The 19,067-nt window shown below is 41.5% G+C and overlaps 1 protein-coding gene across 1 annotated transcript in view; it reads left to right on the top strand.

Annotated features, from left to right (window-relative positions):
- The window catches only part of UMODL1 (uromodulin like 1), a 150,889-nt gene that overhangs the window by 117,792 nt on the left and 14,030 nt on the right, over positions 1 to 19,067 (top strand). The window contains exons 13-17 of the mRNA XM_030205021.1: positions 2,840 to 2,982; positions 3,734 to 3,736; positions 6,896 to 7,132; positions 7,228 to 7,387; positions 16,791 to 16,878. Of these exons, the coding sequence (XP_030060881.1) occupies positions 2,840 to 2,982; positions 3,734 to 3,736; positions 6,896 to 7,132; positions 7,228 to 7,387; positions 16,791 to 16,878 (631 nt within the window). The remainder of the gene's footprint in view (positions 1 to 2,839; positions 2,983 to 3,733; positions 3,737 to 6,895; positions 7,133 to 7,227; positions 7,388 to 16,790; positions 16,879 to 19,067) is intronic.

Here is a 19,067-nt window from a genome sequence, read left to right as displayed (position 1 = left end):
CAGCCATTGCATCTAGTTCTGATTATACATTGTTATCACAATTTTCAAGATGTTATTACATTCCATCCTTCACCAGCTTATTCTATAACATGTGTTGCTATATATCAACTACGGAATGCCAATTCAAAATGTCCACAGGAATCCAATGTTCATACACCCAGCTGATATTAATTCAGACTAGAAAGTTCTCTTTTTCTTCAGTGACTTGATCTTCTTTATTCCTTAACTTCTAGTACAGCAATTCAGTTCATAAGCTGGGCTTAAAACAAACTTTAAACAATGTGCAATGCCTGTGTATCAACCTGGTCAGAAACTCCAGTTCACAGAAAATATCAGTCTCTTATCTTGTTCTCCACCAACTCCTCTCCCCAGTTATCGGTCCTGTCCACATGTTGCTCCAAGTGTTTGTCACACCCTACACAAATTTGCATTTCGCTGTCCGCGTCATCAGGGGATATGACTACAAAACAATAAATCCATGAATAGATCAGAGACAATCCTATAGCGTGCCCTATTTCCTACATCTTATATTCGTATTTCACTGTTTCTTACCTTTTTAAAAATCACTATTATTAATTTTGCCAGACCCTGGATGAACCTATACTGCAGAAGAAAATGGTGCCTCAGCTCAGCCGATGCCTTGCTGACTGCCGCTCACTTACATGTTTTTGAACTCTGGAGGAAGTACGTCACGTCAGTAGTCCCGCCTACTCTAGCTCTTTGTTTAACCCAAGCAGGGCCACTCTTTGTTCCATACAAGTACTTAAGTACATAAGTAATGCCACACTGGGAAAAGACCAAAGGTCCATCGAGCCCAGCATCCTGTCCAAGACAGCGGCCAATCCAGGCCAAGGGCACCTGGCAAGCTTCCCAAACGTACAAACATTCTATACATGTTATTCCTGGAATTGTGGATTTTTCCTAAGTCCATTTAGTAGTGGTTTATGGACTTGTCCTTTAGGAAACCGTCTAACCCCTTTTTAAACTCTGCTAAGCTAACCACCTTCACCACGTTCTCCGGCAACGAATTCCAGAGTTTAATTATACGTTGGATGAAGAAAAGTTTTCTCTGATTTGTTTTAAATTTATTACACTGTAGTTTCATCGCATGCCTCCTAGTCCTAGTATTTTTGGAAAGAGTGAACAGACGCTTCACATCCACCCGTTCCACTCCACTCATTATTTTATATACCTCTATCATGTCTCCCCTCAGCCGTCTCTTCTCCAAGCTGAAAAGCCCTAGCCTCCTTAGTCTTTCTTCATAGGGAAGTCGTCCCATCCCCGCTATCATTTTAGTCGCCCTTCGCTGCATCTTACGCGAAGTATTACCACCTTGATTATTTGCAAACTCACATAACACCACAAATTTTAAATCTTGCATAGTGTGACCCTCTTTGATCCAATGCTCAACTAACGGGGTCTGCACTTTCCTCAGCTTGATATTGCTCAAATGTTGAGCTAACCTATGCTTGATTTTTTTTATGGTTTGCCCTATATAAACCAAAGCACAGGGACATTTTATGGTGTAAATCACAAAGGATGAATCACAATCCGTTCTAGATCGTAAAAAGAATTTTCGTGGTTTACTTTGATTAGGAATAGTTATCCATTGAGTCTCTATTGCATGCATGCATGCAAATATCTACATCCCTTGCATTTATAATGACCCACCACTGATGTATTCTGACTACTTCTAGACTTCGCTAGTTTTTCCCCTAGATTTTGGCCACACCTATATGCAAAGCGGGGTTGATTTTCAAACTCTGTATGTATCTTTAACATTGGCCAATGTTTAATAATAATTTGTCTCACTGCTTCTGTGTAGTGGACATACAGTAACACACAAGTAATCCTAGAATCTCTTGTTTTCTTTTCTTTTTTATAAAACAACCATGACTGATGTACATTAAATGCTCTCTTAAACACCCTGTGGATAACTTTATATTGATAGCCGCGTTGTTTAAAACGCTTCTTCAACTCTTGAGCTTGGCTAACATACTCTTCTTTTTCTGTACAAATCCTCCAAATACAAAGGAACTGCCCTACTGGAATACCATTCTTCAATGGCTGTGGATGATGGCTGGTATAGTGGAGTAATGTATTTCTGTCTGTAGTTTTTCTAAATATTTTCGTTACAAATTTGCCTGCCCTATACCGTATCTATATATCCAAAAATTCTATTTGATGCCGTCCTATATGGGAGGTAAATCTGATGTTCTCATTAGTGATTCAAATATTCAACAAATTCCTTCAACAATACATCATCACCCCCCCCCACCCCCCATATTAGCAGGACATCATCTATGTACCATTTTCATTGAATGATAGAAATAGCATACTTACTATTGTATATGTATTTATCTTTATACTTCGCCATGTAAAGGTGGTTGGAGATGTATGAATAGTAGGTTTATAGATATTATTATAAAAAGTTTTTGAGAATAAAGATATTTTTTGAAATAATACAAGGTGGTTACTGAGAGTCAATGTATACATATTCATTAGAGATATCCTGAAAACCTGACCCATTGTTGGCCCTTGAGGACTTGGAGTGAAGACCAAGGCTTTATAATATTACCCCCTAGGGTCAGGCCAAGGTATGAATAGTATGCAGTATCATCTACTTGATTATTTAGATAAAATTTGAAGGTTTTAGGTTTTTTTTAATTGCTTTTTCTGAAAAATCATAATCTTTGTCTTTACTTACCTGCAGGGCCCATTATTTGAAGGATGTCTCTAGAATATTTCAGTCTTTCATGATATGTGTTACCTATGCCTATCTTTGGTGTGTTACCTTTGCTTACCTGGGGTACTTATCCTTTTTCTTATCTTGTTACAGAATAGAACTCACACAATGGTGAACACAACTCTTCGGAATATCATGCCGTCTCAGAAACCAATGCAGCACATTCAGCTAATGAGCCCCATCCGCTGCCTTTTCCCAAATGATGTTCTGGCTTCATCTGGATACACCCCTGAGGGGTAAGAAAAATTCCACAAAAATAGAATAGCCTGTAATATACTGTTGACATCATTGCTCAAGTGTATGACGATGACCAAGTTCCCGTGTCATGACCCCACATCAGTTTTGTTTTGTGGGTAATGTCTCCAGATGAGTTATTTTTGTGCATACCTTGACAGTAATGAATCTCACTCCTAAGCCAGGGCATGTGGAGTATGATCTCAGTCTCTCAAATTTACTGCTAACACTTGCCATAGTACTTGCATTTTGCCAAAGAGAGCTTCTTTCTAGAGTTCATAAGATGTAACATAGATAGGCAATTTATCCAGGTGAGCTTGGAAGTTTCTTTTTAATCATGCCTGTGGCAACCAAAATGATGGGAAATATTTCTGTATCTTTCTGCCACATTTTCTAAGTCTCAGATTGTATTTCATGGTACTTCAGGATCTTCCCTCCCTCCACCTGCTTCACCAAGTAATTGCTCGGGGCTGACAGTTCTATAATTCATTCATATACTGCTTAGACCTAAGCAGTTTATAGTTTCGTTTTACAGCTACTGGGTCTGTCCCTGTCTCACAGTCTAAGTAGTACATTGTACTACAGTTGTACCTGGGGCAATGGAGAGTTAAGTGATTTGCCCAGGGTCACATGGAGCAGCAGAGGAAATTGAACCTGGTGCCCTAGGATCTCAACTCACTGCTGATGAGACAAAGTCAGCACGGATTTAGTGAAGGGAAGTGTTGCCTCACCAATGTACTGCATTTTTTTGAGGGGGTGAACAAGCATGTGGACAATGGGGAGCCGGTGGATATTGTGTATCTGGATTTTCAGAAGGCGTTTGAGAAAGTGCCTCATGAAAGACTCCATAGGAAACGAGAGTCATGGGATCGGAGGTAGGGTATTACTATGGATTAAGAGCTGGTTGATGGATAGGATGCAGAGAGTAGGATTGAATGGTAAGTATTCTCAATGGAGAAGGGTAGTTAGTGGGTCCCTCAGGGGTCTGTGCTGGGACTGCTGCTTTTTAACATATTTATAAATGACCTAGAGATGGGAGTAATTAGTGAAGTAATTAAATTCGCAGATGACACAAAGTTATTCAGGGTCGTCAAGTCGCAGGAGGAGTGTGAAAGATTACAAGAGGACCTCACGAGACTGGGCGATTGGGTGTCCAAGTGGCAGATGAAGTTCAATGTTGACAAGTGCAAAGTGATGCATGTGGGTAAGAGGAACCCGAATTACAGCTATGTCATGCAAGGTTCTGCGTTAGGAGTCACAGACCCTAGAAAGGGATCTGGGAGTCATCGTTGACAAGATGTTGAAAACTTCTGCTCAGTGTGCTGCGGCGGCCAAAAAAGCGCACAGAATGTTGAGTATAATTAGGAAAGGGATGGAAAACAAACACGAGGATGTTATAATGCCGTTGTATCGCTCCATGGTGCGACCGCACCTCGAATATTGTGTTCAAGTCTGGTCGCCACATCTCAAAAAAGATGTAAAGGAATTGGAGAAGGTGCAGAGAAGGGCGACGAAAATGATAAAAGGGATGGAACGACTTCCCTATGAGGAAAGGCTGAGAAGGTTAGGGCTCTTCAGCTTGGAGAAAAGGTGGCTGAGGGGTGATATGATAGAAGTCTACAAAAGAATAAGCATAGTAGAGTGGACAGATGTGAAGCGTTTGTTTACACTTTCAAACAATAATAGAACCAGGGGACACAAGATGAAGCTAGAATATGGTAGATTTAAAACAAATAGGAGAAAGTTTTTCTTTACTCAGCATATAGTTGGACTCTGGAACTTGTTGCTGGAGAATGTGGTGGCAGCAGCAGGCCTTACGGAGTTTAAGGGGGGTTTGGACAAATTCCTGAAGGAAAAGTTCATTGAACATTATTAATTTTTTTTTGTTTGGTTTTGCCAGGTTCTTAAAGCCTGGATTGGCCTCTGTTGAAGACAGGATGCTGGGCTTGATGGACCCTTGGTCTTTTCCCAGTATGGCGGTGCTTATGTGCTCAGTCAGCAGTGGGAATTGAACCCAGTTCCCCAGGTCTACAACCCACTACTCTAACCATTAGGCCACTCCTCCACACAATGCTGTTCTGGTGTTTTCTTTTTCACCACTATATCTGTTTTTCTTGCAGCCAGCTTTTTTTTTCAGCCAGGATGGGAATGTCCCAGATGATCATAACCTCTTCATTTTCCAAAGTTCTCTTAGAGTCATGATCCCAATGTTTTTCTGGTATACTGATGTTGTAATGCTTACAGAGTTTCCAGTGAATGCTACCTTATTATGCTTTTCTGTATAAATATTTTCTGCCATCAGCACTTTGTAGCCAGCCATGAGTGAGTAACCATTTCCAGCTCTTTCTTACAGAATCTTCAGATGTCTGTTGCACCAGATTTTTCAGTGCTTGCTGTAAATCATCTTGTCCATAATTCACTGTCCTGGGCTGCAACTATCAATTGCTTACCCTTTGTTCCATTAGGATAATGAGAGACTTCAGATACAGATGACACCAATCGAGTTGACTCAGTCCTAGTTTTGATCTATATGAGTCTCTAGCTCTGCTTCTTTTAAATTACTGGGCAATGGGCAAGATCAGAACTGGATCAATCTATTTGGTTGACTTAGAGTGAAGTGGCAAAATCATAGGCCAGATAGATAGTCAAAAGAATTTACACACATATTTATTTATTGCGTTTGTATTTATTTATTGCATTTGTATCCCACATTTTCCCACCTTTTTGCGGGCTCAGTGTGGTTTACAATACATTATGAATGATGGAAATACATTTTGTTACAATTCGGTTATGGATTACATTGTGAAGAGTTATACGAGACAAAATCAGCACGGATTTAGTGAAGGGAAGTGTTGCCTCACCAATGTACTGCATTCATTAAATTTCAGCGGCACCAATAATTTTCTCTAACCGCTGCGGCTGGGACAGAGTGAGGGCAGAGCATGGGTGTTTTGCCCAGCTATATGGACAGGGGCAGTCCCATTAGGCTACCTAAGGCAGGGGCCTCAGGTGGCACTCTTCCGGGAACGGCATCTCCCTTTTCCTTCCTCCACCCTGCTCCTCGAATTTACCTTTTTTAAATATTTTTTAAACATTGGCAGTGACTGTGATTTATTTATTTGTTACATTTGTATCCCACATTTTCCCACCTATTTGCAGGCTCAATGTGGCTTACATAGTACCGTGATTTCCATACGCTGCTCTGCGGTTAGCTTGGCAGAGTTTAAAAAGGGGTTGGACGGTTTCCTAAAGGACAAGTCCATAGACTGCTACTAAATGGACAAATCCACAATTTCGGGAATAACTTGTATAAAATGTTTGTACGTTTGGGTAGCTTGCCAGGTGCCCTTGACCTGGATTGGCCGATGTCGGGGACAGGATGCTGGGCTCGATGGACCTTTGGTCTTTTCCCAGTATGGCATTACTTATGTACTTATGCTGCCGGCCCCTGCCTCTTCCCTTTACTGTGGCCCACCTCTCTGATGTAACTTCCTGTTTCTTCAGAGGTGACCACAGCAGAGAAGAGGCCAGTTATGGCAGCAGGGCAGTGTATGGGAATCCCTGCCACCGCCGGCTTTTGAAAAATGGAGAAAGAAGGTAAACTTGAGGAAGGGGCTGGAGGACAGAAGAGGGAGATGCCAGAACTTGGTCGGGGAGGGGCGCATCTCAGCCCTGCCTGAGGTGGCATCTTGCTTTGGGCCACCCCTATATATGGATAGCATCAATAATCAGCCACGATCCTTATTGCTATACAATTTAAATTAGTCCAGAAAGATTGCTGTCCTATCTTAAATATAGTTGGCGGCGGTGGGCACTATCTAGATATATTCACCGCCAGTGCTTATCTGGCATGAACAATTTCAGTGAAACCCAAAAAGACTCCCACTATCCCCATTCATGGTTCTTGTCCTGCAGGCTTTACACCATTATTGAGGACCTCCAAGGAGATGGGAGTTTTCAGCCTGAGTTTCAGCTGTTTGATGGAAACAACCCAATCCCGAAGAATTCTACACTGTCCCCTAGTGATGAGGTGAGGATCCAGGTACAGATCACTACAGAGGACAGCCAGTTTAAGGTCGTCTTGACTGAGTGCTGGGCCACACCCACCAGCAACTCTCTGGATCCTGTCTCATTCGCCTTCATCAATGGCAGGTAGTAACAGCACTTGCTACAATATACCAATGTATATTAAATAAGAATTTAATCATTATATGCATATAATGGGTTCTTGTGACTTTCTTTCACAGCTGTGCACTTCCAAACACATTCACTGTCATGCTAGAGAATGGAGTCTCTCACAAGGCTCAGTTTAAGACAAAAATCTTTGCCTTTGTGAACACATCTGTGGTTTACCTGCACTGCAAGCTACATATCTGCATGGAGGCCCCTGGAAAGACCTGCAAGACGGTGAGTTTCAGCAGACTGCTGTCTGACTCTGGGGTGGTAAGAAGTCTGTCTCTTGCTTCTCCTAGCTGGTGGGAAGGAATTAGTTGCAAAACAAGACAGAGGAGCTGGCAATGTAACCAGGTCAAAATTGATCTAGATCAGACGATTGCCAAGGTGCCAAATGTTTAGAATTCACAGATTGCGATGAATACCAGTGTTACCGAGATGCCACCCATCTTCAGTTTTGCTATTTGATTGTTCAAAGAATTGATGACTGCAATTTTGGGCATCAATGGTAGGGCTACTTTTCACAGATAACATGAAGCTCTGAGTTTTAAGCAATGTTTCAGATATAATCCTATGAGAAAGGAATACGACATGCTAGGGGAATGGGAAGATCAGTGGCTGATGAGATTCAGGGTGAGACAATGCATGCATGGGGTTGTTATTAGGCCATAACAGAGAAGTAAATAGATCACTTCTCTTTGGGGGCCACCCTCAAAAATGACTTCTGGCATTATAGTGGACAAACTAGGCATAAACATTAATAACTAGGTAGCAGACACTTAAGCTAGTTGAGTGCTATTTTTTTTTTAAACATGGTAGAGAATCAATGACTAAAAAAGTGACCTTGTCATCATCTAGGACGTTTATAAGGTCACACTTAAACTACTGGGGACTGTTCTTGGCCTCAGCCTTTCAGAAATATGCAAGAAGAGGTGTTGAGGAGAGAAAGACTGGTACAGTTGCCCTTTAGGAAAAGGCTTATAACTTTGACATCTCTTCCTTTAAAAAGGAAGGTGGGAAGGGAACAAATAGATCTTTCAAGTGCCTCATCACCATTAGGATGATACATTCTCAGGAAGACAATTACCAACAATATCATTCATCTCAATAGACTTCAATGAAATCATTCTTCCAACTATGCCATTTCCTTTCATAGATTTCAATGTCATCCCCCTCCTAACCCCATCATATCTATAGACTTCAATGGCATTAATCACCTAACTACATTGTTCGCGTCCATTGACTTCAGTGGTATCCCCCTCCTAACTGTGTCACTCACCTCCATAGACTTCTATGGCATTGCCCACTTTTGTAAAATAAGCACAGATAAAAGAAAATGGAAAGTTATTGAAACTCACAAACTTCTTGCTTATAGTAGATCAGTAGAATATATCAAATGACATTATCTCAAAAGTTAAAACTACCAATAAGACAAATTTATATACTCACTGTCAATATGAAACCTTAACTAACTCATCACAGTGACTTAAATGATTTAATGCCAATCTCAGACTGGGAAGAGTATGATGTGATACCAGTAAACTGACGCTTAAAAATCTTGATGGGGTGATCCTTCAGACAGCTGGGGCGAAACATGCATGTCGGATAGTAGCCCCCATCCAACAGCATCAAAAACAACTCAAAGATGAGTACGATTAAAATTATTTGAATGAAGTTGGTTATGCAGTAAAACTTGGGATGCAGTAAAGTCATATTAATTAACGTATGGAAAAGTTGAAAACAATTCAACAAATATTGCCTGATCAGTGAGGAGGTCGGTGCTGTAAATTCTTGTGGATGAAACAATAATATCCACAAGTTGCACCGCTGAGATCAGCCGTAAAACATTTAAGTCACTATGGTTTTTTAGTTATAGTATATTATCTCAAAGTTGTTCAGGGAATGAATTTGTTTTTACCCATCCATGGAATCTATGGGAATGAGGATTCAATTTGATTCCTCTGATTTTTTAAAGCTCTTCACACTGGTTTACCAGATTATGTAGCTTAACAAACTATTCCCTATCCCCCACCCCCGATTGTTAAGATCTGTAAATGATCATAGACTTGTTATTCCTGGTCCTTCCTGCACACAATTAGAATCTATAAGAAAAAGTGGCTTTTCTTTCTAGCTCCCTTTTTATGGAATAAACTCCCTCTCACTCAGGTCCAAATCCTCCTTTACGATCTTTAAATCTGGTCTAAGTGAAAACCTATCTTTTTTCTTCAGCATTCAACTGATGGATGCTTATACTATACAGATGATTCGTAGTTGGCTAACATGCTTTTGTTTTTATTTATTAAAGCAATTTTGCCAGTAGGCTCTCTCCATGGGTATGTTTGTGACTGAATGATATACTGTCCTTTGTTATCCTTTGATTGTACATCGCTCTGATTTGCCATTGTAATAAGGATGGTTTTATCAAATCCCAATAAACAGAAACAAGCACATTTTTTCATTGATGATATCGCATGGAATCTTCATTTCTCAAGGCTATCCCATGTAGGCTCCATTGAGGCAGTATCTTAGTTGTCTGTGTAGAAATACGCTGCTGTTCAGTTTGTTTTGATACACTTTGGATCTATTGGGAGATGCAAGGATAGAAGTTTTCCTATCCTGTGAGATCCCCAGTAGTGAAAGGACTCATTGATTCCTTTGTAGTTCATGGTGGTGATAGTGCTTTTCTCTCTAGAATCTATGGTGCTCAATCAGACTTGTGATTCAACTCCCAGATCCTGCAGAGAATCCCAGTCCAAATCTACTATCCCCAGCCAAGCTCTCTTACTACATGAGAGACATTTCATTTCCTCCTCAATAAATCTCTTTCTTTTGTCATCAGTAAGAAGTAGAATGTTGGTGATCAATTGGATGAAGAGAATATCCGCTTTCAGGTTTTGCAGCAGCAGACGGTGGGCATGGAGAGAGTCAGGGTCATTGATGTAGGGGTAGGGTTGTCAACTAGATCTAGGTTTGCCCGACAGGGTTAATCCAATCCTGGGCTTATCCCTTTGAATGGAGGGATCTGTGGTTCTGATTTCCCTATTGGATTCCCTAAGAAAAGCAGATCTAGTTGGCAACCTTATGTAGGGGTGACATTTGGAGAGGGGTGAGGCCTAAGTGCTGCCATACAGTAGGTTGAAGAATTAAGAAGGACCATTGGAATGTACTGAGGAAAAGGAAATTTTGGTTGGAGGTATTGTTCCCTAGGTCATTGTTTGGATTTTTTTGTATATTTCAACTAAGGACCTCTCGTTCAAGAACCCATGTCCTAAAGAAATAACAATGGAGGCATTGTGCAAGCTATGATTCATATTGATAAGGCTCTTTTGGCTGAGTTTAAGTCTTCTAACCAAGATGTTCAAACATTAAGTTCTAAATTATCCCTGTAAAAGACTTTGGTTTACCCTTTACCCTTTAAAAATACAGATAGAGAACAAATGTGTAGCTTATTTTAGTTTTGTGATACTATTTTTAAGTCTGAGGCACAACAGGGGTGTACATGGAATAGATAGACTAAACTGTTTCCCCATGCTCCCTAGGCTTTTTCAGGGATGAGGAGAAAGACAGTCTTTCAGGACTCTAAGCTTGTGAGGATGTCAGCACAAGTCCTAGTACAGTAGAAAAATTACACAACACACGCTGTTCAAAGTTCTTCAAAAATAAAACCTTTACTGAAACTTGGTGTAAAAGGAAATATTAGTACAGACAATATAGCTGGTTTTGGTCCATGTCCAGTGTAAAGATAACCAGAGTTACACTACTCAGTAATCCAAATAAATAGATCCAAAAGTCATAATCCAGTAAGTCAAAAATGAATCCAATACTCACAGAAAGTGGACAGAATCTGCACATACCACATTCTAGCTCCCCTATTTTCTAAGCCACGTGGCAATGCTGACACAGCCCTTTCAAAGTGAATGGGCTGTGTCGGCCTTAGTACACTGCAGCCGCTAGCACGTGTTACTAAACGGGGGGGGGGGGGGGGGGTAGGGGTTACTTCTTTCTTTGACCTCTAGCTTCTGAGATACTGTTCTAGAAAAGAGGACCTTCCTTTGTCTCATTGGTACCTGATGTTCTGGGTGAAGACCTTCTCAACCTTTTTCTGTTGCAACATACCTGGCGGACCATATTCATGCATGTAACACACTGAACAAAAAAACTCCTCCTAAATATTTCATTGTTGACAGTAAATTTAGTGTGAATTTGCCTACAATCCATATTAAAAAAACTGCATGTAACACATCAGTCCAAGATTTTTTGCTTGTCATACAAAACAAATACATATTCAAATTCTGGTGTCACCTCAGTAATACCAACACAAAATCTGTCTACCGATAGATACTGTGAAGCAATACAAGGCCCTGCAAATATGCAATTGAGAAACTAAGTGGCAAACAGAACCTATGGATAGCAAACCTGTAACATTTCCAGTTATTATTGAGGATAGTCAGGAAGCAGAAATAAAGGACCATAAAGGAACATTATGGACTCATGGGCAAACTCAATCCAACTGAACACTGAAAAAACACACTGCCTCATCCTCTCACCTCAACACAACAAATACAAATCCACAACCATAAACACCCCAGAACACACCCTCCCCACTTCAGACAGCCTAAAAATACTCAGCATCTTAATTGACCGCAACCTCACTCTTGACAGCCAAGTAAACTCCATTACAAAGAAAATGTTCTACTCAATGTGGAAACTTAAACGCTTAAAACCTTTCTTCCTGAGGGAAATTTTTCGAAACCTAATACAATCAATGGTCCTAAGCCATGCAGACTATTGCAACGGAATCTATGCGGGATGTAAAGAACAACTCACAAAGAAACTCCAGACCGCCCAAAACACAGCAGCCAAGCTGATATTTGGTAAAACACGATACAAAAATGCTAAACCCCTCTGAGAAAAGCTGCACTGGCTCCCAATCAAAGAACGGATCATATTCAAAATCTGCACCCTGGTCCACAAAATTATCTAGGGCGTTGTCCCAGGATACTTGACAAACCTTATAGACCTACCAACCAGGAACAGAACTGCATCATCACGAACATACCTAAACCTCCATTACCCAAATTGCAAAGGACTCAAATACAAAACAACCTATGCATCTAGCTTCTCCTACATAAGCGCACAACTATGGAACGCACTCCCAAAAGCTATGAAAACAATCTATGACCACCTAAACTTCAGGGAATCACTAAAAACCAACCTCTTCAAAAATGCTTACCCCACTGATCCAACGTAAATCCCCACACGCAGCAACACAACAAAACCAATGATCGTACTGGACAATATACAATCTTCCCCCCTACGACCCTTATGGTGCCTGAAACACACCTACCTTACTCAACCACAATTCAACCTTGTATTTGTACTGGACAATATACATTCTTTCCTCCCTTCGACCCTATGGTACCTGAAACACACCCACCTTACTCGACCACAATATAACCTTGTATTTGTTCTCAACCGGACTTGGCGAATGCCTTTATGGTACTATGTAAGCCACATTGAGCCTGCAAATAGGTGGGAAAATGTGGGGTACAAATGTAACAAATAAAAATAAATTTATGGGGAATTCAAGAAGCTGACTCTTAGGATCTCTGCCCTCCCTACCTTGCAGACACAGATGATTATTAAGGAAAGCACAGGCTTGATGTCTATACCGAATTATTTGGGACACACCTATGTGTCCTGACACACTGGTTGAGAACCACTGCTTTAGACACAGTAATCTTGAAACACCACACTCAGAATAAGTCTTTTCTGCAAACTAGTCCTCCCTATGACTCTTAACTGAAACTCCTCTAATGGAGTTTTTCAGCAACATTGGAGAGTATGGAGTCATCTACTACCATTCTTCTCTACTTTGATCCTTATACTTCTAAAGATCTGGGCACCTTAACCTTGGGTTATAGCCATCTTCCCATATAGGAGATCAGCAAGAAGAGCACTAGGGTTCCTGAGTTTTAATCAGCATTAATTCTCTTCTATCTCATTACTTAGAGTCTGAAAGGGGATGCATTTGAAAGGGCACCTACACAAATTCTCATGAGGTTCAAAATCTTTGTGACTTTTTAAGACAAAATAATGTGGCATTATACTGATATAAAAAGAACTTCAACAATAATATTAAGCATTAAAATTTAATATTGGCTAATTTTCTTAATTTAGAAACCTGTGAAGGGACATTTTTGAAACGACATCCAAATCAGAACATTCCAAGCAGATGTCCATCTCACCTGTTGGAAAATACGTGAGATGGACATCCATGTGCTGGAAATGACCATGCATGAACATCCATTTCACAAACTGAAATGTCCAAATTTTGAATGGTGGAAAACAAGGGACATGGATGTCTGTATAGCAGCATTCTTAGAAAATGGCCATACAGGCCTCTAGGCAGACTGAAGGGTCAGTTTAGTGGTTAGTGCAGTGGACTGTAAACCAAGGGACCCAGGTTCAAATTCCACTTTAACTCTTCGTTTTTGTAATTGTGAGCCCTCTAAGAACAGAAAAATAACTGCTGAACCTGAACGTACACCACTTCAATAACCTTCAGCTTGCAGGTGTCTTTTATATTTAGGTATAGTAGGTATTTTTCTGTTTCTTGGGGGGCTCACAAAAAAAAAAGTTGAAGTGGAATTTGAAACTGAGTTCTTTGGTTTACAGTTCACTACAGTAATCACTAGGCTACACCTCAGATATGCTTCCTGCTCTGTTATGAATGCCTCTAATACCTGAAGCTGTCATAGAGCCTTGTATCCCCTTCCACTTTCACTTTCAAGGGAGAGGGAGGGAAACAGCAACCACTGGGGGATTAAGGAGGTGTCATGCCTTAATCTCTCCAGTAGAAAGCTGCTCAATCAGAGCACCTTTCTGTAACCTGGACATTCCTGGAAGCAAGTCTAAAAAAGGACATCTTTCTTTTTAAATATGGATGTTTCTTTTCCTGGAAGCAAGTCTAAAAAAGGACATCTTTCTTTTTAAATATGGATGTTTCTTTCCCTTCGGTAATCGCTGTTGAATGTCTAGCTTTCAAGCCCCCCTTAGTCCCATCCAAAACACGCACAGAACACACACCCTTGCTGTTTGGACACACTGCAGTGTTGGATGTCCCTATTCTAACTTTGCAAAATTGGATTTGGATGTTTTAAGCACATGGACATCCATTTTGGCCTTTTGAGATGTTCATATGCCTCAAAAATGAGCACCATGTTGATCAAGAATTATTTTCTTTTTATTTAGTTGGGATCTTAAAAATCCCAGAATAATCTATTCCTTTGATTTCTAGAGCTTTTTAGGGGATGTCTCAATAATAGTGATGGTATAAATGATTCCAGTTGATGATTCTGGCAATTCTGATATTCTGGATACCTCCAACCTGTCAAGTTTTCTTTTCCTTTCCCATCTATAGCTACACGTGTAGCAGAGTGATCTGTCCTTTAGTTGTATTTTCAGCTTATCCTCTCTTTGAGTCTCATTTGCTAAGTGCGTTTTGCAACTGGGGCCTACATTTGAAACACTTACAAAACACTCTGAAGCATTCAAAAAAGCTGACAGTTTAGCGTTCCATCTATCTTTTTTCATGTGTGGAATCCATTTTCAAAAACATTTCACAAAGGGGCATTTCTTCTAAGCTGTACTAAAAAGTGGCTGAAATTCTCTCTTTTTCATTAATGGTTCAGCGCTAATTTCCCAATTAGCACATGGCCATTACTATGGGAGCCCATAATGCCATCTATTTTGTAGGCAGTAAGGGCTCCCGCGTTAACCCCACGCTAATCGGGCAGCGCACAGCAATATACCCACACTGCCCAAATAGGGCAGGGCACATCTATTGTCCACCTGTAGACACATCTCCCACACCAAAAAATAAAAAATACTTTTTAAAATGTGAAATCATCATGCGCTGATGGGCACAATACCACGGGATGCCTCAGCACGTCCCAGGGCGATGCATTTTGCCGCACGGTAGGCATGCGCTAATGCCTACTTTAGCTTAGTAAAAGGCGTCAAAGTTTGCCACTCACCTGTAGTAAAATTTCATGGTCCAATATGTATGAAATTTTACTATGATTCTGAGGGGCCCTTTTACAAAAGGGTGATAGGGCTACCATGTGGGTAGCACATGGGAAAACAGCACTACTGCTGGGCGCGCCTAGGCACCCTGAAGTAGTTCTGTTTTTGGCGCATGCCGTTTCCTGTGCTAGAAAATAAAAATTATGGGTGCATGTGCTGCCTTGACTACCACTGGATTAGTGCGTGAGACCTTACTGTCTCCCAAATAGTGTTTTTAGGCTGCTTGTATCCCTTCCCAAATTAGCATGAACCAGCCATTCTCAAATGGGAGGGGGGAAAGAAACCAATGCTAAGTGCATATGAGAAAGTATATTTTATTCACTTACTAAATACAAATACAATAGTTTCTCATGAGAGATCAGTGCAGTTACATTAAAAAGCTGCTTACTGTCTGCATCTCTGAAATACTCTTCTGAGACGTCAGCTTATATCGTTTGTTTCAGACAATGATTTATATGGCTTTTTTTCTGCAAACTGTCCTTCTCACAGATTATTATCTGATTCCCAGCGTCTGGTTCTCTTAGGCTGCTTGGGCAACATTCTTCTGCTGTTTACTCTATCCTCTTTTCCAAGGCCTCCCTTGCATGTAAGGGTATCATAAATACCAGAGATCATGCAGGCTTATCAATCTCTGATAGACTCCAAAGTTATCAATCTCTGGCCTTTTAACCCATTCCTTAGTGCATGCCTGTGCTCATATTTCTACAATAGATGCGATAGGGGCTCAGGCAGTAATGGCTATACACCAATTGTAATATTAGCACACGGCTATTACTGACATAAATTAAAAAGTAGGCCTTTTATTGCAGCTTGGTAAAAGGACCCCTAAATGAATGAGTAACTTCAAATTCAGCTTTCAACAAAAACTGAAGCATAAAGATATCTTTATTGGTCATTTAATTATGTGCAGTTGTCTCCCCCCCCCCAAGCTCCACATCAAAGTTTCTTGTGCAAGTTTATTTTGGAGCTCCTTTGCATCCATAACAAACTTTCGTTGGATTATCCGGGGATAGTACTTGCACACTTACAGTTCAAATGCACCATGACATATCCAGACCTATCAGCAGCAAGTTTCTCAATATGAGAAAAGGGCTTCATGGCATGCTGCCCAGTGTAGAGATGAATACAAAGGGTTGTGACCCCGCACAACTTTAACATTTTTTGGTTTACAGAGACATGGGCACTGTCCAGTTTAATTCTGAGGAGTCAGGTGAATCTTCCTCACTTGAGAAGGAGCTCAGTTTTGTTAGCATAGAGTTTGCTGCATCGTGTTTTTTATTTCTGATTTTGGAGATACTGATGAATTGTTCTTTTGTTTCATTTTTCTTTAGTTTTCTTTTTCCCCACATTTGTTCTTCTTGCCTTCTTATCTTGTTTTGGGGCCTTAAACAGCATGATTGTGGATTTGTTGTTTTTTTAAAGAATAATTTATTATTTATATTTTATTCATTTCCAGTATTTCTGAGGTAATGTTACTTTTGATATGTTTATGCTAAAAAGAAATATAAAAGACTGTGATGTGTACATGTGTACTGTTTCCATCTTACAGAGCTGCAGTAGCTTCCGTTCTCTGAAGAGCAGTGACATATATGTAACACGCCATGCTTCCTGGGGGCCCCTGTGCCAGGGAGTCAGTGGTAAGTTACTCCTCTTTAACTCTTCAGGTCTCTATTGCTGTTACATACCTCCCATTAGAAGTTTTCAATTAACATAAGTCTACATCAGTAACAGTCAGGGGCGTAGCCACGGGTGGGCCTGGGTGGGCCCAGGCCCACCCACTTTCCCTCCAGGCCCGCCCACCCACGTCACTCGCTCGCTCGCTCGCACAAATTCGTTGTCCTCCCCGCCAGCGCTGCATTCTTTTCTTCGATCGTCGCCGGCAGCGCTGCCATTCACACAAGCAGCTCCGCCCCCCTTTGCCGCGTCCATCTGGCCCTACGTAAACAGGAAGTGCATCAGAGTGGGCCAGATGGACGTGGCAGAGGGGAGCGAAGCTGCCTGTGTGAATGGCAGTGCTGCCGGCGACGATCAAAGAAAAAAATGCAGGGACCGAAGCTGCCTTCTCTCTTCTGCTGCGCCGATTCAAAGGGTTGCTGGTAGCGTGTAAGAATCACTGCTGCTGGCTGCTGGCTTCTGGGTCAGTCAGCAGCAGTACAGCAATTCTCTCTTACATGCTGCCAGCAACCCTTTGAAACGTGCTGGTGCCGTGATGCTCCTGATGCTGCATGGAGTGGGGTTGGAGAGAAGATAAAATTGTTGGGCTGCTTGGGCATGGGAGTGGAGGGGAGGGAAAGAAAAGAGATGCTACACAGGGGGTAGGAGTGAGGGAAATTGTTAGGGAGGAGAGGGAGAGATGCAGGGGGGAGGTGTAGGAGAGGGAGACATGCATGGGAGAGTAGAAGAAAGGGGATCATTATTGGGATATGGGAGGAGAGAGAGGGATAATTGCTGGATGTAGGGTAGGGTGGGGAGGGAAGGAGGGGTGAATGACAAAAGAAGGAGAAATGTTGGACCTGGGAGGGGAGGAAAAGGTACTGCACAGGGGAGAGAGGGATGAAGGAGAAATGGTGGTGGAAGAGATGCTGCAAAGGGGGAAACAGATGTTAGACTTGGGATGCAAGGGTGAGAGAGAAGAGGAAAAGAGGGAACAATGTTGAACATGAGGGCGGAGGAGGGGGAAGAAGGAGGGAGATGGATCCAGGGGTAGAAGACAGTGAGGGAGAAATGCTGGAATGTGGGTGGGAGGGAAGAGGGGGAGAAATGCTGGCCCCTGGGGGAAGGGGCAAGAGGAAAGAGAGAAAGGACAGGAAGATGTTAAGAGGGGATAGAGGGTGGAGAGAGGAAAAAGAGGGAGCAGATGCTGGGCTAGAAGGGTTGGAAGGAGGCAGACACTGGGATGGTGGAACCATGTGGAAGGCCAAGGGGGGTGGTAAGGAAATGAACGAGAGGATGATAGTGATTACAGGGAGTAGATTGAAGATGGAAGGCTGGAGATGGAGAAGGAGTGAGATGGGGGAATAGGAGAGCTAGTGGGTGAAAGAAGGAGATGGAAATCAGATAGGTATCTGAAAAGTAAAAAGGAAAAGGATTGGAAGATGAAATTTTAGTGGACAGAGAGCAGGAAAGAAAGAAAAAAGATAGGAAAGAGCTAAAATGAAACAAACATCAATATGTCAGTGTAGTGAGGGAATGGAATGAGAGTGGAGAAAAGACAAATGAATAGTAGCTGCTTGAAGGAGAATTAACAGAAAGACAGGAAAGTGGAAAAGAGAAACTTGAACCAACATAATGGAAAAATAAAATGACCAGACAACAAAGGTAGGAAAGACATTTTATTTTGAATTTATTAACTGAAATTTGTTAGCTTGAGAAATGTGCACAGCGGATATCATTTTATTGTGTTCAGTAGAAAAAAAGAAATATATTTCTGATTTTATTTCTCCACTGTAACATGCCGAGATTCCGAGTTCAATTTTTGTCTACATATTTTATTTCTAATTTGTGATCCCTTGTTCTGTATTTGGTGAGAGTCTGGGCCCTAGCATGTCTAACACTAGTCCCGACCCTTGCTGTAGCTGGTGGGGATCCCTAACCTACATCAGCTGAGGACCTCCTCAAAAGCAGCTAAAACTCCCTTCTACTAAGCTTGGCAGATGGCGGCAAAATCCTTGAGCCACCGATAACTAAGCATGCATGGGGTGCCAGCATCGGTGACTCAAGGCATTGTTGCTATTGCTGCCTGCCAAGCTTGGTAAAAGGGATTTGTGGCTGTCTTCGAAGGAAGTTTTCAGCTGACAGAGCTTGGGGATCTTTATGAGCTAAAGTA

The sequence above is a fragment of the Microcaecilia unicolor genome, chromosome 5 (genome assembly GCF_901765095.1).
Source record: "Microcaecilia unicolor chromosome 5, aMicUni1.1, whole genome shotgun sequence".
NCBI lineage: Eukaryota > Metazoa > Chordata > Amphibia > Gymnophiona > Siphonopidae > Microcaecilia > Microcaecilia unicolor.
Note: the sequence above shows the minus strand (reverse complement) of the source record. Positions and strands in the feature narration are given on the sequence as shown.